This window comes from Atractosteus spatula, chromosome 9 (genome assembly GCF_055471065.1).
Source record: "Atractosteus spatula isolate fAtrSpa1 chromosome 9, fAtrSpa1.hap1, whole genome shotgun sequence".
Taxonomy (NCBI): Eukaryota; Metazoa; Chordata; class Actinopteri; order Semionotiformes; family Lepisosteidae; genus Atractosteus; species Atractosteus spatula.
Genome location: NC_142714.1, coordinates 36604858 through 36627229, shown reverse-complemented (window position 1 = coordinate 36627229; position 22372 = coordinate 36604858). Strand labels below are relative to the sequence as shown.

The window sequence follows — 22372 nt, the reverse complement described above, 5'->3', positions numbered from 1 at the left end:
TTTTACACATTTAGAAAGAAAATAGTAGGTTTTTGAAGTCAGAATAATGTGTTTAGGTGAATCCAAGGACAAGAATATAGGTAATTTTTAATTTTTCAACTGAGCAAGAACAATCCTGATTATCAGCATTTCTGTGGGAATTTTTGTGAGGTGGGAATCCTGGAGTTGTGAGCAGTGAGATCATCCAATTGTTCCTATTTTTATGTATTTGTGTAAGGATTATGCATAAAAGTTCCATAATTTGATGCTTTCAAAATCTGCCCCACAGTTTTTGAGTATTTCCAATGCACACATTGACTTTTGTTGTGATTGCCTTTGAAGCAGTTTTTGGTTCCCACAATGCTGAGGTTTGTGAAACCACTTTGGCTTCAAAGAAATTATCTATTGAAAAAAAGGCTTTGACATTGTGTAAAGCCCAGATGTAAAGCAAATGCATAATAGTATGCCATGCTTGCAATGATTGGCCCCAAACAGCCATAGACAACTCTCCTCTTGATATTGTATCTTAAAGTTCTCAAGTAATTACCTAGAAAAATTACAGTTGCTGTACAGTATTTTGGTGATTGGAACTGAAGTTAATTGCTGAAATGTTGAGCTGAAGAACTCCAGAGCAAAAGAGACAGAACAGCACAAAATGGACAGAGAAAAGACTTTATATTATTTCTTCAGGGAGATTTGGTTTAATACCCCTACACAAAAATATTCTAAAAAAAGATGGGGATTCCACTTGTACATAAACTCCCTTGGAGCATAGGTTTATTCTTGTAGTCCAGATATACTCATTTAATGTCTGCACTATGTCACTATCTAACTGGGATTCACTGAACAGCAGTGCCCCAATTGATTATGAGTGTTGTTATATATTGATATAAGTAAGCCAGGTGTCCTTGTTTTGCACTGATCCCTGAGGTCAGTAATTGCTTGGGAACTGCCAGATACTTGTGAGATTGCAGTGTCATCCACGAGCACTGCAGCACTCCTACAATCAGTCTAAACTCTCCTGTAAAGAAAAGGAGAGCAACAAAAATGTGTGTTTCTCTGAGGACAGCTTTCATAATCCTCAAATCTTCCATGCTGAAACCTGCTGTAGCAGACTGAGCTCATCAGTCTTATGATGACAGAGTAAAAAGGAACAAAAGTTACAATATTAAGATAAAAGATCATTAAACAATCATTTAATTGGATGCATCAAAAATCCAATACCACATATTGGTGATAAGATGAAGCACCCAAATATGAGATTTTTAAAACATCTTTTGCTATAGAACTCCTTGGTCGCATATTGTCTGTAGCACCATGCTAACAGTTTAATCAGGTAATCCCATTAGGGTAAAGATGTGCAGACAGATTAAAAGTTCTCTGTAAAACAGTGTTGCATTGTTGTGTTTTCTTGTATATAACCATCTGATCTCCTTTAGTTTTTCTTAGTCATTACTCTAAATAACATTCCAGATAAAAGAAAAACACTTAAGGGAATTTATCTAGCCAGCAAGTTCAAAATTAACTAATGGAAATTAAAGTAATAGATGTAAATAGAAGTCACATAACAAAAACATCACTGTCTCAAGGCTTAACCCAGAAGATCTGCACACCCTGAGCTCTTGGTTGGAGGGACTTTCTAAAAATAGTTTCCAAGACAAATGGGAAATGAGCAATATTTTAAGTCTGGCTTCACTGCAGCTGTTTCGTTGATATCACTCCAGAGTAACATAAGTTTGCACATATATATAACTTTGAATCATGATCATGTTTCAAAGAACCAAAGCATAGACAGCGCTGCTCTTTACTGAAGTTTACTTTGGTAAATGTACCATGAGAATTTTCTTCATACCACAGTTTAACCATAGTTCTTGTTTTGTCACATTCTGACTATATTCACATAGTTTAGTGTAAAACACAGTTAAACTGCAATAACCTAATAGGAAATGTACCAAGACCTGTGGAGAAAATTTAAATTTAAATACTTCCATTTAGGCCTGGCCTGGTTAATACCTGAATAGAAGGTAACTTTACAAGATTAATCTTTAGAAAATAAAGTTAAGTTCTAAAGATTATTTAAAGATATTCTTTCGAGATCAGGCTGTTCTTTGGCATCATATTGTTAGTCTTACATAATAGCTGGGCCTGCTAAGGTAATATTGTAAAATACTCTGCAGGACATAACTAATTTGTGTACATTCTCTAAGATGCCTAATTTTATGTTACATGTGTTTTCTATACAGATGCAATAAGATGAAATATTTAACAGTGCAGTTATACAGCAGTATTTTTCCTTGTGCTGTGAAGTAACCAAGTACTGGGCCAGGTTTGTAGTCTTATCCTGACAATTCTATAAACATGTTGCTAATATCCTTATGCGCCATACAATATCTGTTTTAATGGATATTGCATCTTCATTGTCTGCACTCTGCAGAGTTCCAAATAAATGCGAACTAGGAAACAACTACTGTACCATCAAATACAAAATGATTAATTGTGATAAACACCACAGGAGACAACACTGGTAGTCTAAGATAACCAATAACTGACTAGACATATTAACTCCAGTCTTTCATTTCACACATTTAACACTTAATGATTTGCTTAAATGCTGGTGCAGTGCACTTTTTGCTATTGGGCATAGTCTATATGTGTCTCATTGGGATTCTTTACTTAATGTTAATGGGTACTAAAACACACTAAAACTGTCTGAAATACAAGGGGTAATGTGAATCCATGAAAAGACCCATACAACTCCAGATGCAGTTGCAGTTTCAATATATCTTCAGTTTACATGTTCTTTGGGTTTCCAAGCAATGATGTAGGCGCAAAACATAAATTGTTCTGAGCATCAGATACAAACCTCCAACACAGAGAGTATATGTGCTGGCTCCATATTACTGTATAAGGATCAGAACCTCTTACATGGCTGTTATTTGTGTCTTCTTGTGTGATATATGTGCAACTACTGACATCCTGCTGGGATCACTTTAAGAAGATGTTCCTACTTAAGTTTAATATCATGATGTATCAAGTTTAATGTCATGATGTATTTATCGCATATTAGGTCAACCAACATGACACAACTAAAAGAGAAAAATGTTATCAGTAAGATAACCAAAACAAACTGAGTGTATTAATTAAAAACCAAGCATTTACAATATTTGTAACCAAATTTATTAATTATTTTGATATTACAACACACGCTGAAAATGTACATTAAAAGGAATACAGATCTGAATAAGAAATTCTGCATGGTCACAATTTAAAATTTGCCATCTTCATGGATTGTTAAATACAAGAGTTTCAGTTTTCACTTGTATAGCCTTGTGCAGTTATCTCTGAGCTTTTGAATACTGTACATAAGAAATTTATACTGTTTTGAAACTTTTAGAAAATACCTGTAAGGTAAAGCTGTTAATCTGAATTTGATTAACTTTCAGCGATGATGAAGATAAAGTAAATTTAGTCTGAAAGAAGTATAGTATACAGTATGTCGTTCCATGAAAGACAAACTATCCCAGTACTGTGACCATGCCACAATAAGATATGGACCATGCAATTCGATTCTCTCAAATGTAAAAAAAGCGAAGAAAATGAAGCAAGAGAAAAGCTTGTTTTATTTGCAAGCAACGCGTTTCTAACTCCACAAACCACCTATAATCTAAGTTACAGCATACTACCTATAACAACATACCAGAATTGTTCTTCTTTTTGCATGTTTGCTTAAAAAGTCAATAATAAAATGTTTTTTATGTACAAATCAAATGGCACAATGGCAATTTAAGAAAAAGCGTTTTTTCACCACTGAGAGCAAATGTAGCTAAGACGTGCACGTACAGTATACAATCAAATGAGAGATGAGCGATCCAAAACTGCCATATTATGATTTTGAAAATGAAGTACAATTTTGGCACTAACTTGCTTCTGATGTGTGTATAAAAGTAGTGGCTTTAAAATGTTTAAAGGGAACGCCTTTCTAATACTTCAGGAACCATTTTAAACTAGTATTCGAATTGCTGGACATAGTTACCTGAAGTAAAAAAAAAACATTATCAAAAAAGGGACTGGACCTTGACATGCAGACACTCATACAGTACGTACACACACTCTTTCAAACTCTGTTCACAATAAACCAATACTTAAGAAATCCAATACAGGTGGATTTTTGGACACCCTTGTGTGAGAAAATATGGAGGCACACACAATACATATTCTGAAGAAGAAAACTAAATCCCAAACTGTAAGTTCTTTGCAAGGGTTGAAATGTTACTTTAACAACTGCTTAGATTTAGGAACTCAATACTGCTTTGGTATGAATTTCTAGTTCTACAGAAACAAACAGGGAACTTCTTTGCCTCAAACACAGTATCAAGTAAATAGTATGCACAGAAACCAGAGGGCGTTTATGAGTATTCTTTTCTGTGTAGCAATTTATTAACTAATTAACTGAATAAAGCTGTAGATCTTTCCAGATAATCTGACTTCCATTAACCTAAAATGATCAAGTTAATAGAGATTCCTATTTTACACATATGAAATATGAAAATATGAAAACAAAATTATCTATTAATGTGGTGTGATGCAAATTATAGTAACCAGGCTAGGAATGTAGGTTGCTTACATATTTACAACCCTGTTTAACCTTTGCTGCATTGTTAAAAATCAAACAGTGCATATTTTTCTAGTGCACGGTACTATATAATGTAGTGCTTTAACACAGACAGCAGTCTATCAAACCTTTATTCATTACCTTTATTGTAAAACAAGCAGAACTTGACAAAGTGTTGATCTTTTGATCAGTCCTGAATGGTGCGAAGCTCACTCAAGACCAAACACTGCATACTGTCAGATTCCTCTTAGGATGCAGTCTGTTTTCAAATGTACAGTATTTTACATACTACAAACTTTGACGGACTGCATATTGTATATTTTTATCATCTTTTTTTTAATTGATTGATTTTTCAGATATTTGAGACTATAATAATAACCTGCCATTTTCATTCATGTATCTAGCACTGTGTATATTCTGTATATCAAAGAAATGTTTAAAGACCTTCGGGCAAACAGAAAGCATGTCACTGATTTTTTACTGAAAAAGTAAAGTGGTCCTTTTTTCCTCCAACAATTTGCTTTTAGTACTGTAGAACAGTATGTAATCATTATTTGTAAGTTCACTAAAGGATGTTGTTAACTGGCATTTTAACATTTCAAGTTGTTTAAAAAGAAACAACAATACAGATCATCAGTACAAATGATGATCATTTAAAAATGAATGGTTGTATGATATATTGGAACATCCAATCACTTGTTTTTAAATATTGTCACATTTTTGAAAAAGAAATACTGTACACTTACAATAAGCTAATATGAGGATATCCGGGAAAAGGAGAAAGGAGTGCATTAATAAGCATTGAGCATATGAGAATTAGTGAAGTACTGTAAATATGAACTTTTTATGCTGTTTTATGACTTGACATGATAAAAGAGAATGGTTGTGCTGAACTTTTAATTTACAGTATACAGAGTATGAATAGACCTCTTTTTATGCTTAAAATTTCAAGAGCCAGTGAAATACAGGCTGAGTATGAGGTCAAGGTAATGGAAATAATCAGAATCTGCTTTTGTGTTGTTCAGATTATTTTATTTTTGATAAATCCACTTTTACAATTTAGCACTTGAGCCTTATATTTTTTTTTCATTTTTGATGTAAACCGGGAGTCATATCTGAGCTGTTTGTACAATGTATAACAGTGCAATTTGGAACATCACTAGGATTAAGGAAAAGTCCAGAACCGTTTTCTGCAAAAATGCTTCTGGCATACCACATTGGTATTTTGTGCACCTAAAGTAATGCTATGCATTTGAAACCATCAAGGATGATCCATAAGGATCTAATAGCTAGATTTTATCATAAAACGGGCTACAGGGATAAACCATTGTAATGCTGATTTCAAATGCCACATTCTAAATAACGTTAAGCCTTGGTTGACTAGATGATATAGGTTGTGTTGTATATAACACATAAAATCTCGCACTGTGTGTTTCCACAGCATCATTATACAATCCTCCATCATTTTGGTTTTCAATATATAGTGGTATCGTGCGAAGAAAGAACACAGCAGCATCCATTTTTTTAAGTACAGCTCTGTTTTACAGGTGCTGTGAGATGCTACAGCTGTATGCCAGAACAGACCAAAGTAGCTCAAAGCACCTTTTCAATTTCCAATTCTCCATTCCTTATCTTTTTCATACATTCAATACAGTACAGCTGAATCACAAGCTAACAGCTACCAATTAGTTTACAGTGCAATTAATTCTCTAGACATTCCTGTTTATACTGGAGATTAATGTTTGGTGTTAAAGCAAACCACCATGTTGCCATGGTGACAGGGACGACTGAATGGCAATGCGCTCATGGTTAGAATAGTAATATCACTTTTTGCTGTGTCTGCTTTTTATTTTTTCTGCAAAAAATGCTCTTTGTATATCCAAAAACATTTTAAGGTAGCAGTTTGTTATAATGTTAATCAAAGGAGGAGAGGATCTTTTTATTAAATTACTATGGCAACCTGGTCTGGAACATTGCTGAATCTGGTTAATCAGGAATAAAGAAAAGAGAGTGTAGCTCGCTACTCTATTTTCAAATTCATATAATAGTCAAGGTCAGGCGTCCCCCATTGCAGTCTCAATCATTGCAGAAAGCAGGGCAAGTAAGGGTATACCAGAATAAAAAACCTTACAAAGAGACTGCTGATAAATAATGAAACAAACTAGTCTGGACTGCTAAGCAAATATTACTGACTACTCAATCTCCTTTTGAAATAATAAAGATAAACTATTTGAATCAATTTATTATATTTAATTTCCACATCATGTAGATATTAAGACATGTTGCCACAAAAGGGAATAATTCTAAGAGTCATTTATTTTTTTAGAGGGTCTCAGATGGTCAAGTGTTAAACAGAGAACTGCAACAGAGGTAAATAAACCAGTTATTGCCTGAAATGAAAAAGTCAAAACTCCTGATCTACTATCTTTGATGTACTGTAATCTGACTCAACTCTAGCCTTAAATGTTACAATTCTCTCTATGCAGAAGGTGCTTGAAATCAAAGTGACCTCTTTGGTCCATGTAGGAGTAAAGAAAGACTTGAATTTTAATTCTATTCAAGACTAAACAAATGAACTGCATTAGAACAACCGTTTCCATGTTTTGATTGCAAAATGTAATGGGTAATTCCACAATAAGGTGCATTTGCAAAGGACTAAACAAGGCTTGAACTCCAGTATAGCAATGGATAGTAAAGAAGATATCTCAAATGTGTTTCTAACATCAGAAAAGAACTAGTTTTATAACATTAACACAGCAGACCTACTCTATAACTTGTGTTCTAGTATTCCACAAACTAAAAAAATAAGGTTTTAACAAATCAGACAACATACAGTATGTTGTATTCACTGCTGTTAGCCCAAAATTCCAGACATAAAATACGTTAAAATATTTTACAAAACAAAATGGTTTCCTGTTTACTACAGTATATAAAAACACATACAGTATTGTACGTCTTAAAAAGGCACCTCAGGAAGTGAAATATCTTCACTCTCCACGTTGCATGGCGGTGCTCTCCTTGAGGAAAATTTTGACATTTAATTCATACAAAGTGTAGAAAAAAATATTCCTATGAAAAAGGGTTAGACATTTTACAAATGAACTTCCAAAATGTACTGAAATGATCTCTTTACAAAGTTTGGAGTTTCGTAGTTTAAAAAAGTAACCTGCTTAAATTGTCGTACAAATTTCACAGTGTTCTGTGTTCATTTTAATGTGGGTTTAATTGAAAGACTAATATTAGCTCATTGTTTTCACTGTTTGAATTATGCAAACATTATGTGATTTATTCCATTTTTATATCACTCACATGCAGTGTTAAACAAATTAATAGTTTTAAAGATTTAATCTGGAGGAGGGGGTACTCCAATCGCTTGAGACACTTCTATTAATGCAAAAGTCAATTTGCGTTTAGAGATGATTGTAAAAACATTAACAACAACAAATTGCAAAAACATAATATTCTTAGCATATGCATTTTAAATGTATATAAATGTTTGTATTGCATACAGTATGTCTTGTGTACTCTAAACTACACGTTTCACATTGTGTTTGTTTTGTTTCTCTATTGTTAGCAGTACAACAGAGGAGGTACATGTTTTCTATTGTAGTTTGTAACTTTTTCTCTTGTTTCAAGTCCAAAATGTAAATATTCTGCTGTAATCTATATATACTGTACAGTATATATTAATCAATCAGTTTCATAGTGGGTAGGTTTCATTGTGGTGAAAAAATATTTGAGGCAGAATAAAACAAATTTCTGTTTGCATATTTCACTCATCTGAAGAGGGAACCAAAAAAAAATGGCCTCCTTTACCCTAGAACACTTCATTATAATGGCTGCTGTTATATAAACAAGAACATGATCAGAGTAGATCATAGTTTAGGTCAAATTACTCAACAGCTTGGGAGATATATCTGGCCTGGAAAAAATAAAAACATTCCAACTGTAGCAATGCCTGGAGAAGTAGAACTTACAACATAATAAATGTGAAATTTAAGCCTCCAAATGAAAGTTTAATTTCTATTTAACAAATCAGGGTAGTTTAACTCTGTAGCCTAATGCTGTCTTTTCCCAAAGGGAATCTTAGGAATACCTTTGGTATTAATGAAACTTGTTATACATGTACACTGTGTTTTTGTTTTTGTTACAAGAAAATTCTTTTCTTGCTACTAATCTGTCTAAGCATTCAAGACAGTTACAATTCATTTGTATTGTTTCATTGTTTCTCCAAAAGCGAAAGCATGAAATTTAATTCGATGTAGTGGTTTTACATGTAAAGTAATGAAATCACTGCTGTAGACAGACACTCTGTGAGGTCTTTATGAGAAATTAGTACTGAAGCCCTCTTGCTTGAGAATAGCTTGTACAGCAGATGAGTGTCCTGTAAGTGTAATGCTGTACTCAATTTATGCTATTTACAGTAAATTTGGTGTGCCTTATATTTCATACATATGCACACCATTAAATTTGTCTTATTAAATTCACTGCAGAGAGATACAGCCTTTCCAGGAGTATAAAACAGAAAATGTCACACTATAAACTTAACAACTCCTGTGCCACCAGACAAGTATGCCTTATTAACATTGCTTTAACTCCTTTGAATCTAAGAATCACAAATTGTGCCAGTGATGCTAAAAATGCATGACAATTTTAAACAGGCCTTTTAAGGGAAATGTTATATACTTATATAATATGACCGTAAAGGACAATTAATTTATGGATACAAATATTCCTATAAGCAGACAGTGGTATCTTTTTGTTTTGTTTGTTGTAAAATGACTTTTTAGTCTGATAATCTGGTTACAGCTGACACAGCATAATGGACAACAGTTCTTTAAATCATCATTTACAGTACCATAGTTATGATTTGAAAAAATTGATTTCATGATTTGTTTCCAAGATGATCACGTACTGAACTGCATAATTACCTTTGTACCTCAAGTAAAAACATTTTGTTTAAATTCCTAAGCGTCAAACTGTTTATCAGGCAGTGTTATTAAAACCGGGTAGTCATAGCGTGTGACACAAAGACAATTTATAAAGAAAGTCTATTGGATGCTTCATTTTGGCATTTTCAAGATGGTGAGCACCAAAGATACCTCTGCAAATAGCAGGTCAGATTTGAATTCAACTGCAAGGGTGTTTGTTGTTTTGCTTTCTGGTGATCTGCTTTACATGGAGTCTCCAAGTGAATCAGAATCATCCAATGAAAGGGGTAGATACAGGTCCTAAAGTGAGGAAGAAAGAGAAATAAAAATAAAAGCATTTGTTTTGCACTCTCCCCCAGATCACCTGTTATTGAATTACTTACATGACAAGATTTTCACATTTTCATACAACATTTACAGTACCATCACACTTTATACCTTTCCCAACCATTTGTTCATAATATGGAAACTTGTGAAAGTTGTCAATTGACAAGTTGACAAGCTTTGATGTCAAGATGTGCTTCTTCACACCAGCCATCCATTTTGTAAACAGATTAATCCAATTCAGGTTCACGGGGGAGCCGGAGCCTAACTTGACAAGCAACTTGCTGGAAGTGACTCTAGTCCATTGCTGAGCAGACATACAGACACAAAAAACACCCAAATTCACACCACGGCCAAGTGCCCCAGAAGACAATTAACTCACTAGTATGTCTTTGGACAGTGGGAAGAAATGTCACAGAAGTATGGATTTGGAGGAAGGGCTTAGGGCTTAGTGTGGCATTTGGGACACGGCCTGAGACACCAATTAAACCACTCACAATACCTTGAGAAGGTGGGGGATCTTTCCTGTCAAAAACCACATGATCACATGCTGAGAACATGAACACTGTGCAAAGAAGTTGCCCTTTTCCATAATGCAACCCAGGACTCGGGTACCAGCACTGATCGTCATTCTATCATGCTGCCATTTTTGAATTCAGTGTCAGACAAAGAAAAGCAAACATGCAAAATTGTATACCTTGTGCTTGCGGAGGCAGCCAGGGCTAGTGGGTGTGGAGATAGGAGACTGCTTTGAAATAGGAGTGGAAAGCTGGCTACTGGATGTGCCATTGGCTGTGTAAAACAAAGAAAGAGACAGTTCTGTTAAACAGCAGTTAAATCGTAGGCACCCCATGCTAAGAACTCACAATGAGTGATGATGCCTCCAAAGCCCATTACTCCAATGCCTTGTGTTTTTCTTTTATTTTTAAGATCCCCTTTTTGACCAGTACAGTGTTTCATTCTTTTTCACCCTGCTGGCCAATGCACAGACATTACTCTATTGCATTGGTAGGTTGCTAGGAAACTGCAGGCATCTGTTTACAACAGAAGGTGGTGTGATGGGTGGTGTGGTTGCCTCAGTCCACTAACTGATAGTAAAAACACACTCGAAAAAGAAACAAGAAAAGAAAAAAAGGCTTTTATTTATATAATGAATCAGCTCTCAAGCAAAAGCAAATTCTTCAAACATTGAAAAAGGTCTAAAATGATGGAATTTTGGGTTCTTCTCATAAGTAACTGAATTTTCCCACATAATCATCTGAAGGATCATTAGGCTTCCCTATTTCTCTGCTCTTTCCTACTCATAAATTAAAAATGTCTGAATTAAAGATGTGTTTTATTTTTTAGGCTAAATGATTTATTCAACAAATTCGTTTTTGACCTAATAATTTCAGACAAATCCTTGCTAAAAGAGGACTATAAAAAATTTGAACCAAACTGGTATCTCTCTTTTGGATATATTTATTTATGAAGAGCTTATTTATTTTCTTTCTCTTGTTAAAATGAATTTCACATTTATTTTTTTATTTTATGCTGACCCAACTTGGAACTGTACACCCCTGTACTGCAAAGAAGGAAAAAGAAAATGCCATCCTTCAACATGTCTGTCATAGGCATTCATTATTTGACATGTTGCGAGCTTCATAGTGCCTTACAGAGGTGTTGGTACTGATTTGCGGAGCAGGACATTTCTTCTAGATATGCTATGTGGAATAAACTTTTTTCCTTTAATGCCAACACAGCCCTTGTGGTACCACACTATTGGGAATCCAACATCAGCCCCAGCTAGAACCAGAATCACCTGGACTAGGTTTTAACTAGCAAATTGACTGTGCCTGGCTTTTCTTTTTTTAACAAACTCCACTAGTACAGGCTAGAGTAACAACTTTAAAGTAACCTTAAAGTGCAGTACTCTGTCCTGTCATTTTACACATTTTGGACAGTATGTGGCAAGAATGTCACTTAATGCATCTATTGAGTTGGAATGGGTTTTGAAAATGAAAATGAGAATGAAAATACAACACTGTAGGTTTTAAAGAACACGTGTTGTATTGTGTTTTTCAGGCACTCCAGAGAAAGAAGCACAATGGGCAAATAAAAACAAGTGGAACACCTGGGTGGCTGGAGTGGCCCATGAGCCGTTCCTGCCTCATTGTGTAGAAACTTAGAGAGTGAGTGGACTTTTAAAAATTTTTTCTTCAACGCATTTATTGTAGGTTGTTTTTTAATCCTAGGAATACTAGTATAAGCCAATTATATCACATGGATGTACACTGGCTTCATTCATTCTAAAACAGAGTCTGTTTGAGCCCTGGAGAAAAGACTGCTTATCTTCTCAATAGAGCTTAGCGAACAGCCACCAAAATTTCCAGGACCTAAGCTGAGCCAGCCAGACATTGCCAACTGCTGACTGTCTGAATTCAAACTAAAGATTGTACCTATTCAATCAAAACCCTTTTCCACAGAAAAAGTCTTAAACAAGGAAAGGGGGCAAACAGGAGAACAGACTAACATCAAATTGAAAACTCAATTTCTTTATTTTGAAAGAAAAAGCAGTGCATTTAAATCGAATGTACAATTACAAGCAAAGACAAAACGTTATAGTGCAAATGTAACAGGCTTTCAAAATTAATAGAAACAATGTTATAATGTGCAAACCAGCAGTGGGAAGATGTAAGGAAAGCGTACTCTTCACTAAAATAATGTGAAAGATTGGAAAGCTGTAAAATGGTCAAGGTACACCTTAAAATAAAGAGGAAGTGTACTGTAGCTGAAACTGACATTTAACAAAGTATCAGTTAGATGTCACAAAGAAAACAGTGCTTCATTTCCATGTAAGTTTCCTGTCATGATTCTAACAATATAATGGCTCCAATTTCAGATATAAACAACGTCTGAGCTCTCAATACTTAGCTCTAGGATTAGCTCTGCTTTCCTTGCTGACAGCAGACACATTTCTAGTAAATGATGAAGCATATCAACACATGTTCAAGGTCATTTCACAGCTCAATTTAAAATTATACCTAAAGAACTTTTTTTTAAATCTTGGAAACATGTCTGGGCTAAAAGAAGGCTAAAAAACAAATATTTGAGAACACTGGGCATCAAGGAGAAAAACTATAATTTTATATTTTACGAAAACCTTTCAAAACTAACATGCTTATACAGTGTACCCATTATATACTTTGTATATTGCTCCCACAGCAGTTATCCCAATTTCTTTCAAACTTTGTAAGAAGAGTTAAAAAACATCAAACTAACTGTACATACTGTACTACCTATATACTGTACCACCTTAAAATATAAGACAGAAATGGTACGTGGTTTTATTTATTTCAAGAGATTAACAATATTGGGGTTACAATTCCAAACCTGTGGTTTGGCAATGTTTCCCCTCTGTAAGGTAAGGCTGACAGGACATCTCCCTTCAGCTCCTATAAACTTCACCCACTCTTTAAATTCTTGAATGTTCCCTGAATAGACCTTAGGAAGGACTAGCATTTATTTATTCATTTATTTAGTTAGTCGTTTTTTTATCTCTGCTACCAGCTTTAAATGACAGAGAGACATTGGCATTTGCCTGATGGAGCCACAGAGTGCCACACTGAATCAGTGTAAGGCCATGAGCAACTTGTAATAGATCAGAGCTTCCCTGGGTGCAATAAGAACAGTGCAAAGCTGGATCTTAATTAATGCCCTGTTTTATATTTTGCATCTTCCCCAGTCTGGCCCTTTCTGCCTCCCTAATTTGGTTTGCATGACTGCAGTCTGCAAGCCTTCAAGGTGACTTCTTCATTCAGAGCTGTTTCCTCATAGACATTGTTACAGAGCCTTTCTCGTGTAGGCATTTACTGTACCTTTGTCTAAGGGTTTTATAGGAGAGGACCCTGCAGTCCCTTGTTTAACAAAAATGGTAAATAAACTTAGATCATCTTCTGATCATTTGGAAATATGTAATATACACTAGTTAATATAGATCTGGTCTGTTGTCAAACATAGTCTGGATTTATCTTACATTTGTCTGCAGGAAAACAGGTTTGCTGGAATGTCATTACCATTTTAGTGTTAAGTGAACATGCACTTACAGTACAGTCTTTAAAATACAAAATATTGTCAAAGTACCTCTAAAAGTCCTGTGCACCAAACTGTTCTTTAATATTTTCTTTTTTTTTAAATGAAGCAGAGTAGGTGGAAAATGCCGACTGTTCAAATGTGCCATATTGGCTGATATGTTGAAATTCAGGACAGCAATGTCCGATTCTAGTAAACGAAGCCAATAAAGTTTCCAATCCACCATCAAATTAAGGAGAAAAAGAGAATGACACAATAAAACATAAAAGGAATACTATTATAAAAACAGCAGTTGTGCCATGCTATGTCCTGTTACAGAAGTTTTGCTGAAGGATGGTGTGCACGTACAAAGCAGTTCCTGATGTTTACCCACATCAAATTTACGATAGCTAAAGAAATGAAAAAAAGAAATCAACAAAAATTTAAAAAATGAAAAAAAAGTTCCATTTGCAGTCAGCATGGTGAATCAATAAATCAGAGGTTAATCGTCTCACTCGATTCAGCTGGTGACTTGCTGCGTCTGGCAGGTCCTGGACTCTTTGCCATGCTCTTCTGAGCACCTCCTTTAGGGTTTCCCTTCATGACACGGCACTCTGGAGGAAACAAAAACCGCAGGCAGGGAGTTCACACATCAGGATAAAAAAATGGCCATGCCTCAGGAAACAAGAAAAACAGGAGCAAACATTAAGCTCCACACCATTCAAACAGACATTCATGACAAAGAAACATGGCTGAGTTCATGTGAACCTTCCATCCATTTGTTCTTGTGAAGTGTATACCCATCTGTCCAGCAAATTACTGATCACATGAGGTGTTGGATGTTATCTAAAGATATCGTTTTGGGAAGAAACCTCCTGAAACGAATTTGTATTATTGCAAATCCACCTGACAGACGCTGCAATTGAGCAGCTTAGTGAGCATATTGGCTTTAACCCACTTGGCTAATTGAATGGCTGCCTGTCTATGGAGATGAGCAAAACGAACCTCTTGTCCCTAGTAGAAGGTTTTAGCCAGGAAACATCTGGAAGGACAGTGATGGAATGGAAGAATGCAAAATGATTAACTTTGGGAAATCTTTATTTGATACCCATATTTAAAGTTACATAGTCATTCACATGATAACACCCACCTTCTTATTTTTACACTAATAAGTATTTCAAGTTAGCATGTTGAGATTGATGGAATTTCCAACACCAGGTCATACTTTCCTGGGGTACTTACAAATTTCTTCAGCAAGGTTATCTACTCCTACCCGAGAAAGGTGAATTGCATGTTTTTTCAGAAGTGTGGTCAAATTCTAACAACACTAAATGATCCAACAAATCTGAAGGGAGTGTACTTAATACTTTGGAGATGATGTGTCCTTGCCTTGCTGAGGACATGGCAATGCTGGCTGACGATTTGTACAAGTTATGAGCCAGAAAGGCAGCTGCAAGGGGGTAGAGGGAGAGGTGCTAGAAAAGATGATCACAGAATTCCGGGCAGCCTGCTGACGCAGCTACCCACCTGAACGTATTTATATGTAGGAGAGTGGAAGTGCAAAATTAGAATTTCTGTTCCTTAACATCTGTTAAATAACACTATTTTAGTAGTTCAGTCAACTTCTAATAATAAAGAAATAAGCCAATGAATATAATAGAAGGGTATACTTAATACCTTGACATTAACTCACTTGGCTGATAAAATGACAGTACTGGCTGAAGATGTTACAACCTCCAAATGTTTCCCCAAGAGTGAGTTGGTTTGACAGCAAAGTTTCATAGGAACTGATCGTAGAGTATTGAGCTGGAGAACGGAGTGAGCAAGAAGCAAATACTGTATGATGCAATTTTAAGCTTTGTTTGATCGAGTAGATTCATATTTGCAATTTTTTATAGGAACACCGATAGAGAATAAAGTGAAAGAAAATCATGTATGATGCTGGTGATGTAATGCAAGTCAAGGACAATGTGGCAATACTGCCAACAAACCCTAGCTTGTTTGAGAATGGCATCCTGTCTTGGGCAGTGGAAGATACTGTGGTGCCCGGGAAAAATAGCTGGAGGTGACCAGGATAGGAAACAGTTGCTGGACTTTGCTAGAATGGATGAGGATGGATTCCAAGTAGAACCCCCAGAAGAAGAAGAAATATTTGCATGTGGATGCTTGGGGGGAGTCTAGGGCAAACACTGCACCAGTTGGACACCAACAGGGCAGGTGACCAGGGTTCAAGCACCATGGACAGCGAAGGCTGAGAGTGAGGAGGCTTGGACCTAGTGCAGACAATGTCATGCTCTCAGACCCTGGGGCAGAGTGAGCATCAGCAACTGGGCGATCTCCTGTGGATACAGTGTAAAACTGGGGAAAAGGAAGAGACATAATTAAAGAGACATAAAGTAACATTAAGAGACAAATAATTAATATTGACAGGGGTCACAAGTGCAGTTGGTTGGATACTCAACCAGAAAGAGAGAGATAAGGGGAGTTGGAGGGAGATAGTGGAGTGTGCAGAAGTAGGAGAAGAGAAAAGGAGACAAAGTTGATCAGAATTCCAAGGGGGGTTGATGGCATCAGGTGAATTGAAAAAAAAAGCAGACAGTATGGCAGGTGTACAGCCGGTTGTTTTCCGTAGAGAATTTGTGGTTGAAGAGCTGCTTGTTAGAAAAGAGGCAAGAAAGTGACTATTGTCCTGTCTGGTACAAGCCAAATGTGATAAAGGTAACGTCTTAGTAACACCAAGTGTTGAAGAAAGTGTTTCTAACGATACAGAAATGTTGAGTGCTACAAAAGATATGTGGGGAATTTTGTGCAGCCAGTGAGTATTAATAAATAAGGGAGCATAGTGTGAGATTAGGATTTGATCTCCTCCTGAACTTCTGTTACATAACACCATACTGTAAGTGTCAGAGAAATTGTTTCTGTAACATTTGAGCTGGTACTGATATACTGCAAGAGAGTTATAATGAGAGACAAAAACTTTTTGTTTCATTTTTTTATTTTATATACATACGTTCAGTTTCTTATTCTTTCGACAAATACAGTATCATACAATTTTGTTGCTATGATCTGCGGATGTGCAAAAAGTTGGTGGAGAAACTCCACTCCTTTTCACAAGGCTTTTTTCACATTTTCATATCGTAAATTGTTTCAGTCAGGAGTGGCAGCCATGATCCATTCCAGATGTAGCTTTATCATTATCATTTTAATTTCAACTGGGGTACTGCTCTTTAAAACTTAGAGTAATGGATATACAACAGCATAAATACACATTCACCTTTTGTGCCACCCTAACTTCCACAATACGTAATTCTAGGATGCCTGGTCTACTTCAACATTATACATTTGCAGATAAAGTGTGTTCAATTTTGTAATATTGCAGTATATTCAACAAAGGGACCCCATCTCTCTGTAGATCTCTTCAGACATTTCCTCAGTTTTTTTAACAGATTTCCACTAACCTTGGTTATACCCCCCCTGGGCTGTTTTGGATTTGGTTCCAGAGGAAAAGCGTGCTGAAAGAAAGTAACCAAATAATTAACGTGGCAAACTTATTTCTTCCGTTTTTACATGTTTAAAGAAACCCAGTGTCAGGGTTTCACACAAGGGGTCTTCAATGCCAACATTATATTTTACAGCTTACACCTGTTTACAACTGCTAGATACATGACTCATGCTTCATATTGGAGGAACAACAACCACAAAAACAGAGGCCTTGCACTTTTTTTTGGGGGGGGGGAGGTTTAAATGTCAGAACTACAGATGTGTCATCTTAAATTTCATTCCACCCTTGAAATAAATCAGACTCCTGCAGAGAGAGTGTCGTCTTGCTAGAGGAGGTAGGCCAACTGTCTGAGGCCTCATGTGTTCTTGTTCTCTTTCTCAAAATGCAGGCATGAAAAGCCACAGGGGATTGACAATACTGCAAGCAGAGGTCTCATTATCTGTGCTGAAGAGTAATGCCATAGTTGCTTTTGCCCTAAACCTGTCATTGAGAAATTCATGAGAATCTTTTTCCTTTTATTTATATTTGCCAAGCACAACACTTATTTCATTCCATATTTTTAAACAATTCTGCAGCCAATTACTGAATTAAATCGATACTATTGACATGAAATCTAGCAGATATGGCAGCTCCTTCCACAATGAATAATGTGAGCTTGTTAAGGTTGCTTGTACTTAAAGAAAATACAGAATAATTGTAAACAAGTGACCAGAAGAGTATTTTCAAACATACTTATACCCTTTTCTTTATCTCTACATTCAGATTGACCACTTTTAAAGATATTGCTAAAATGTACTGCATATTTGACTTTCTACATTATATGCATTTTTAAAATGTGTTCACCTATATTGTCAAACTTGTGACCAGTTGTGGATGTGAGAAAAATGAGCAGGTCTTGATAACAGATGGGTAACTATGCAAACAATTGAGAATAAAGTTCTTCAAGCAAGAAACATTTTTTACACAAATTTTTATTTTTATTTTTTGATTTGGAAGATGGTGATACCACAAGGAAGAGAAAGTGGTATTAACACACTGAGTAAGTGCTGTCAATACATAAACAGTGCAACCACACGAGTGTCAAAAGAAGTGCTACTAATTAATGTGCAACATCAGTGCTAGACCTGTTTTACTGTAGTGTGAATCACCTGTCCCTTGAATGATGACATACAGTACTTTAACTGTAATGGTACATACTTTAGGAAGAGCACTAAATTAAAACAGACAGCAGGTAGGGCCCTTTCCAATCTTTTTATTATAGACCTAATGGAATTTGGCAACACAATACTGTTGTCTTCCCTCCCACACCACTCATAGATCTAATTAATTAAATTTCTTTGAGGTCTGCTTGGTACTATATTTGCATAAATTAAATGTGCATTAGACTAACTGATATGGGTGCAGATTAATTTTTTTAAATTTAATTACTGTATTTTAAACTCACATTAAAAAAATAATAAGAGGGGATTAAAAAGTACAAAATCAAGATCTCAACTACTAAGTCAAAGGCAGAGCAAATATCACTTTTTAAGCTGCTGATGCCCATTTTTAAAAGATTTGAAATATTTGCTCTGCTTCCTTTTGTCAGCTGTAGGCCAAATCTGAAAGCAGATAGGCGTGTGTATCCCACAATTTGCTGCAGAGTTCAGTTGTGGGTCATGTGGCACTAGGAAAAATTGACAGTAAGCCAAAATGTTTCACAGCAGACCTCCCCAAGGCCAAGCCACAAACAGAAAATTAACTGAGACAATTTCCTGAATTGTAATGTGCTCATTAGTGCAAAGATTTATGTTCAAATGGTATCACAAAAACAGTGGCATTTGGCTGTTGCTACACAAATGATACACGGCAGGCACAGAATGTCAAGTGAATTAAAACCTCAGACTATCCAATTCAATTCACCATCTTAGTCTCTTTTTTTAAAAATGTAACCTGTAGAGCTATTAATTTCTTACCGTGATTGGAACAATGCTCATTTTCCTAACATGTTTAAACATAGTTTTGAAAATTAACGAATAACTTATGAATTTTAAGGTATTTTTATACGTAAAAAATAGACAGAAATATCTGGAAAATTACTAATCTAGAGCTTTCTAAAACACAGAGCAAATGTCAGCTAATAATGAATCGGTTCTAGTATGGAAAACACCATATACTGGATTTGATTTTTTTGGGACCTATTATTTCCTGTAGAGAAAGTTTTATACCTTGGCAAGTGAAGCCTTTTCTTTCTCAGAAGTAAGTATTCTGCATCCCTCACCAGTACAAACAGACTGAGAATGGGCAGATGGATGTAGAATTAAATATAGTTCTTGGAAGAATTCTTCCAATCTCTTGGAACTGCAGTAAACAAACCATCACTGGTTCAGTAGCGGACAGCTGAACTTTCACATAGATGTACATAAATGTCAAAGTGCTTAGAGTAAAACTTGTACAGGCCCAAATGTCTCTGAACCTTTTTTTATATTCTAGCACATTCTGAAAATGTATTTTTATATGAGGTCTAGAAATGTATGATAATTTATCAAAAGTGTAGAATGACAAAGAATGGTGAATCTATTAATCAACTCACAACTTGATTTATGAATTTCTATTTAGAGATATTTTCGACAAATTGTATTGCAAATTGAGGCCTTTAATCTTGACCTCTTCAAGACACGCCTAATCTGCATTTCAAGAACTTTCCTTGAATTCAAATTTGCAGCCAAACCTAGTAATGTTAATTAGTAACAAATAAATGCATAACCTACAGTACTTGAACCAAGACAGTGTAGCATAATATTCTTATTCATTCTTCTGAACAGGTCTAAATGTGTAATTACAAAAAAATCTAAATAAGAAAAAAAAGGTTAACCTTAATGCTACAGACCTCATAAACAAATCTGCTGAAACAAAAAATTAATCTGCTGATTTTTAGACCACAGTCTAAAATTCATTGCAGTCTTAAACAATTTTCTCATTCTGAAATGCTGCAAACTCATAAGTGGAATTCTGAAATAAAATGAACTTTTTATTCCTTTTGCCTTTCCCTGCTCTTAATTGTAAATAAAACTATGGTGTATTAAGGGAGAAGTACTGTATAAAGAAGAAGCTGTAGGATTTTTGTCGTAATATCCCTTTTCACATAAAATGTAATGTATTGCATCTAAACAAGACTTTGCTCTTCTTTTGGCATTCCCATGGATTTCTCATGGATAAAAATAAGACACTACAAAATCACTTCATATTCTGGCTGCTGTATCTCCTTTTATTGAAGCAGAAAGAACGTCCTAGGAGCCCACGTATTACATTCTGTGTGGAACAGATCCTCTCTAATTTGCTTTTGATCTTCTTTCAACAGATGTCTGTCAGTGTCGGTGCCAAATGTGATTTCGTGTTTAACGTGAATTTACAGTACATTTGGTATGATGAGCTCCATGGCCAGTTTATTGGATAAAAGAGAAACACCAGCAAGTGATTTAAGATGCAAAAAGACTGGGAACAAGTGCTGTCAGGGGCACATATCATTTCAAATGTGACGCCAAACCAGATTATCCACAACTGCTGTTCATAAGATCTTGTGAAGATGCGATTTAAATTTATGAAACAAATTTTAAATTAATGCATTGATTGCCACTAGTATTTTCTTCATCTGAGTTTCCATATTCTCAGAGAGGGGAATGGGAAGCTATGTTTTGTATTGTATTGGTTTATATTAGGACTAAAGGTATTGAATCAGCCTCTTAGGAGCAGGGAGAAACTGTTACATTGACACAATTAAGCCATTGCTGATCTGATTAAGGTAATTAAAAGCTGGGTTGTAATGAAAACCCACAGATAAGCCAGCCCTCCAGGACCAGAATTGGAGATCTTTGGTTTAGTGTATTTTTCAGATTTCAGTATCTACACTGCTATGCACAAGAGCTAGACAAAATTAGCAATGAATATATTGTATACTCAGTGGTATTAAAAACAAAAGTTGTTGGCTCCAAAGCCTCCACAAGTGTTCTCCGGCATTATGACAATACTGATTATTATTGATATAGTTTATTTTGGGAGAGAAGAAACCAAAGCTTGTCATTTAGCAATCTTATATTCATATTGTTCAGTAATGTTCAGTCCAGTAAATTTACAAATCAAATATTTTTTTTGTATTCATTGTAAATTGTTCCTCAAAATTAACAGAATTTGTTCCTGTCTACACATCCATGAAGCTACATTGCAACTTTTGCACCACAAACTGCAGATCTATGAGAATTAACTGTTGGTTTCAAACTAAATAAAAAACATCTCAGTAGAAGTTTACTATTTACGTTTCTGTAAGAAGTATAGGAGGAATAATATTGCAGAAAAGAGCAGAGCAATGCCACATATTGAAGACTTCTCCCAGTGATGTATATCCTGGTAGATACTCTGTTTTACAGTACCAGAACAGAAGGCTGTAGATCAACAATTTTTTTGGCTGTTCTGATACTAATTTTTACATGTATTTTTTTTTCCACTGATACCGACAATAGATCCAGCTCATTGACTTCCTGGACACATCAAATATTTTTATAACGTTCTATGTAATAAACAGTTCTTTTTTAATTAAGCCATGGCTTTCTTCAGCCAAATGGGTTTTAAGACTATTCAAGCCTATTCTAACTTCCATCTGCAATGTCAAAATCACAAGATTAGTACTAACAGAAGTGAAATTCCATGAAGGGCAGAAAATAGTACTTCTCTGAGAACTGTAAATACAGATGGTATTCTCAATGAAAATATTATTTTTTCTCTTCATAGTGAAACAAAACTGTCAATGTGTTCTGAATTAATAATGTAGAGACAAATATATGTCACGACTATCAGTAAAAAAATTGGAGCAAGAAAAAAACTTATTTACTTTGCTTTTCTGATTGTTCTCAATTTAACAATTTAAATAATTGTGTCTCACGATATTACATGCATGGACCAATACAGAAATATGACATTTATGTATTCATGAAACAGAAT

At 35.3% G+C, this 22372-nt stretch overlaps 1 protein-coding gene across 1 annotated transcript in view; it reads right to left on the bottom strand.

Annotated features, from left to right (window-relative positions):
• Positions 1–3139: 3139 nt before the first annotated feature.
• The window catches only part of LOC148828512 (neuronal migration protein doublecortin-like), a 79494-nt gene continuing 60261 nt past the window's right edge, over positions 3140–22372 (bottom strand). Inside the window, exons 5-8 of the mRNA XM_088924724.1 lie at positions 17355–17408; positions 14412–14510; positions 10544–10638; positions 3140–9822 (exon numbers count right to left, since the gene is read on the bottom strand). Coding sequence (XP_088780850.1) covers positions 9766–9822; positions 10544–10638; positions 14412–14510; positions 17355–17408 — 305 coding nt within the window. The 3' untranslated portion in view covers positions 3140–9765. The remainder of the gene's footprint in view (positions 9823–10543; positions 10639–14411; positions 14511–17354; positions 17409–22372) is intronic.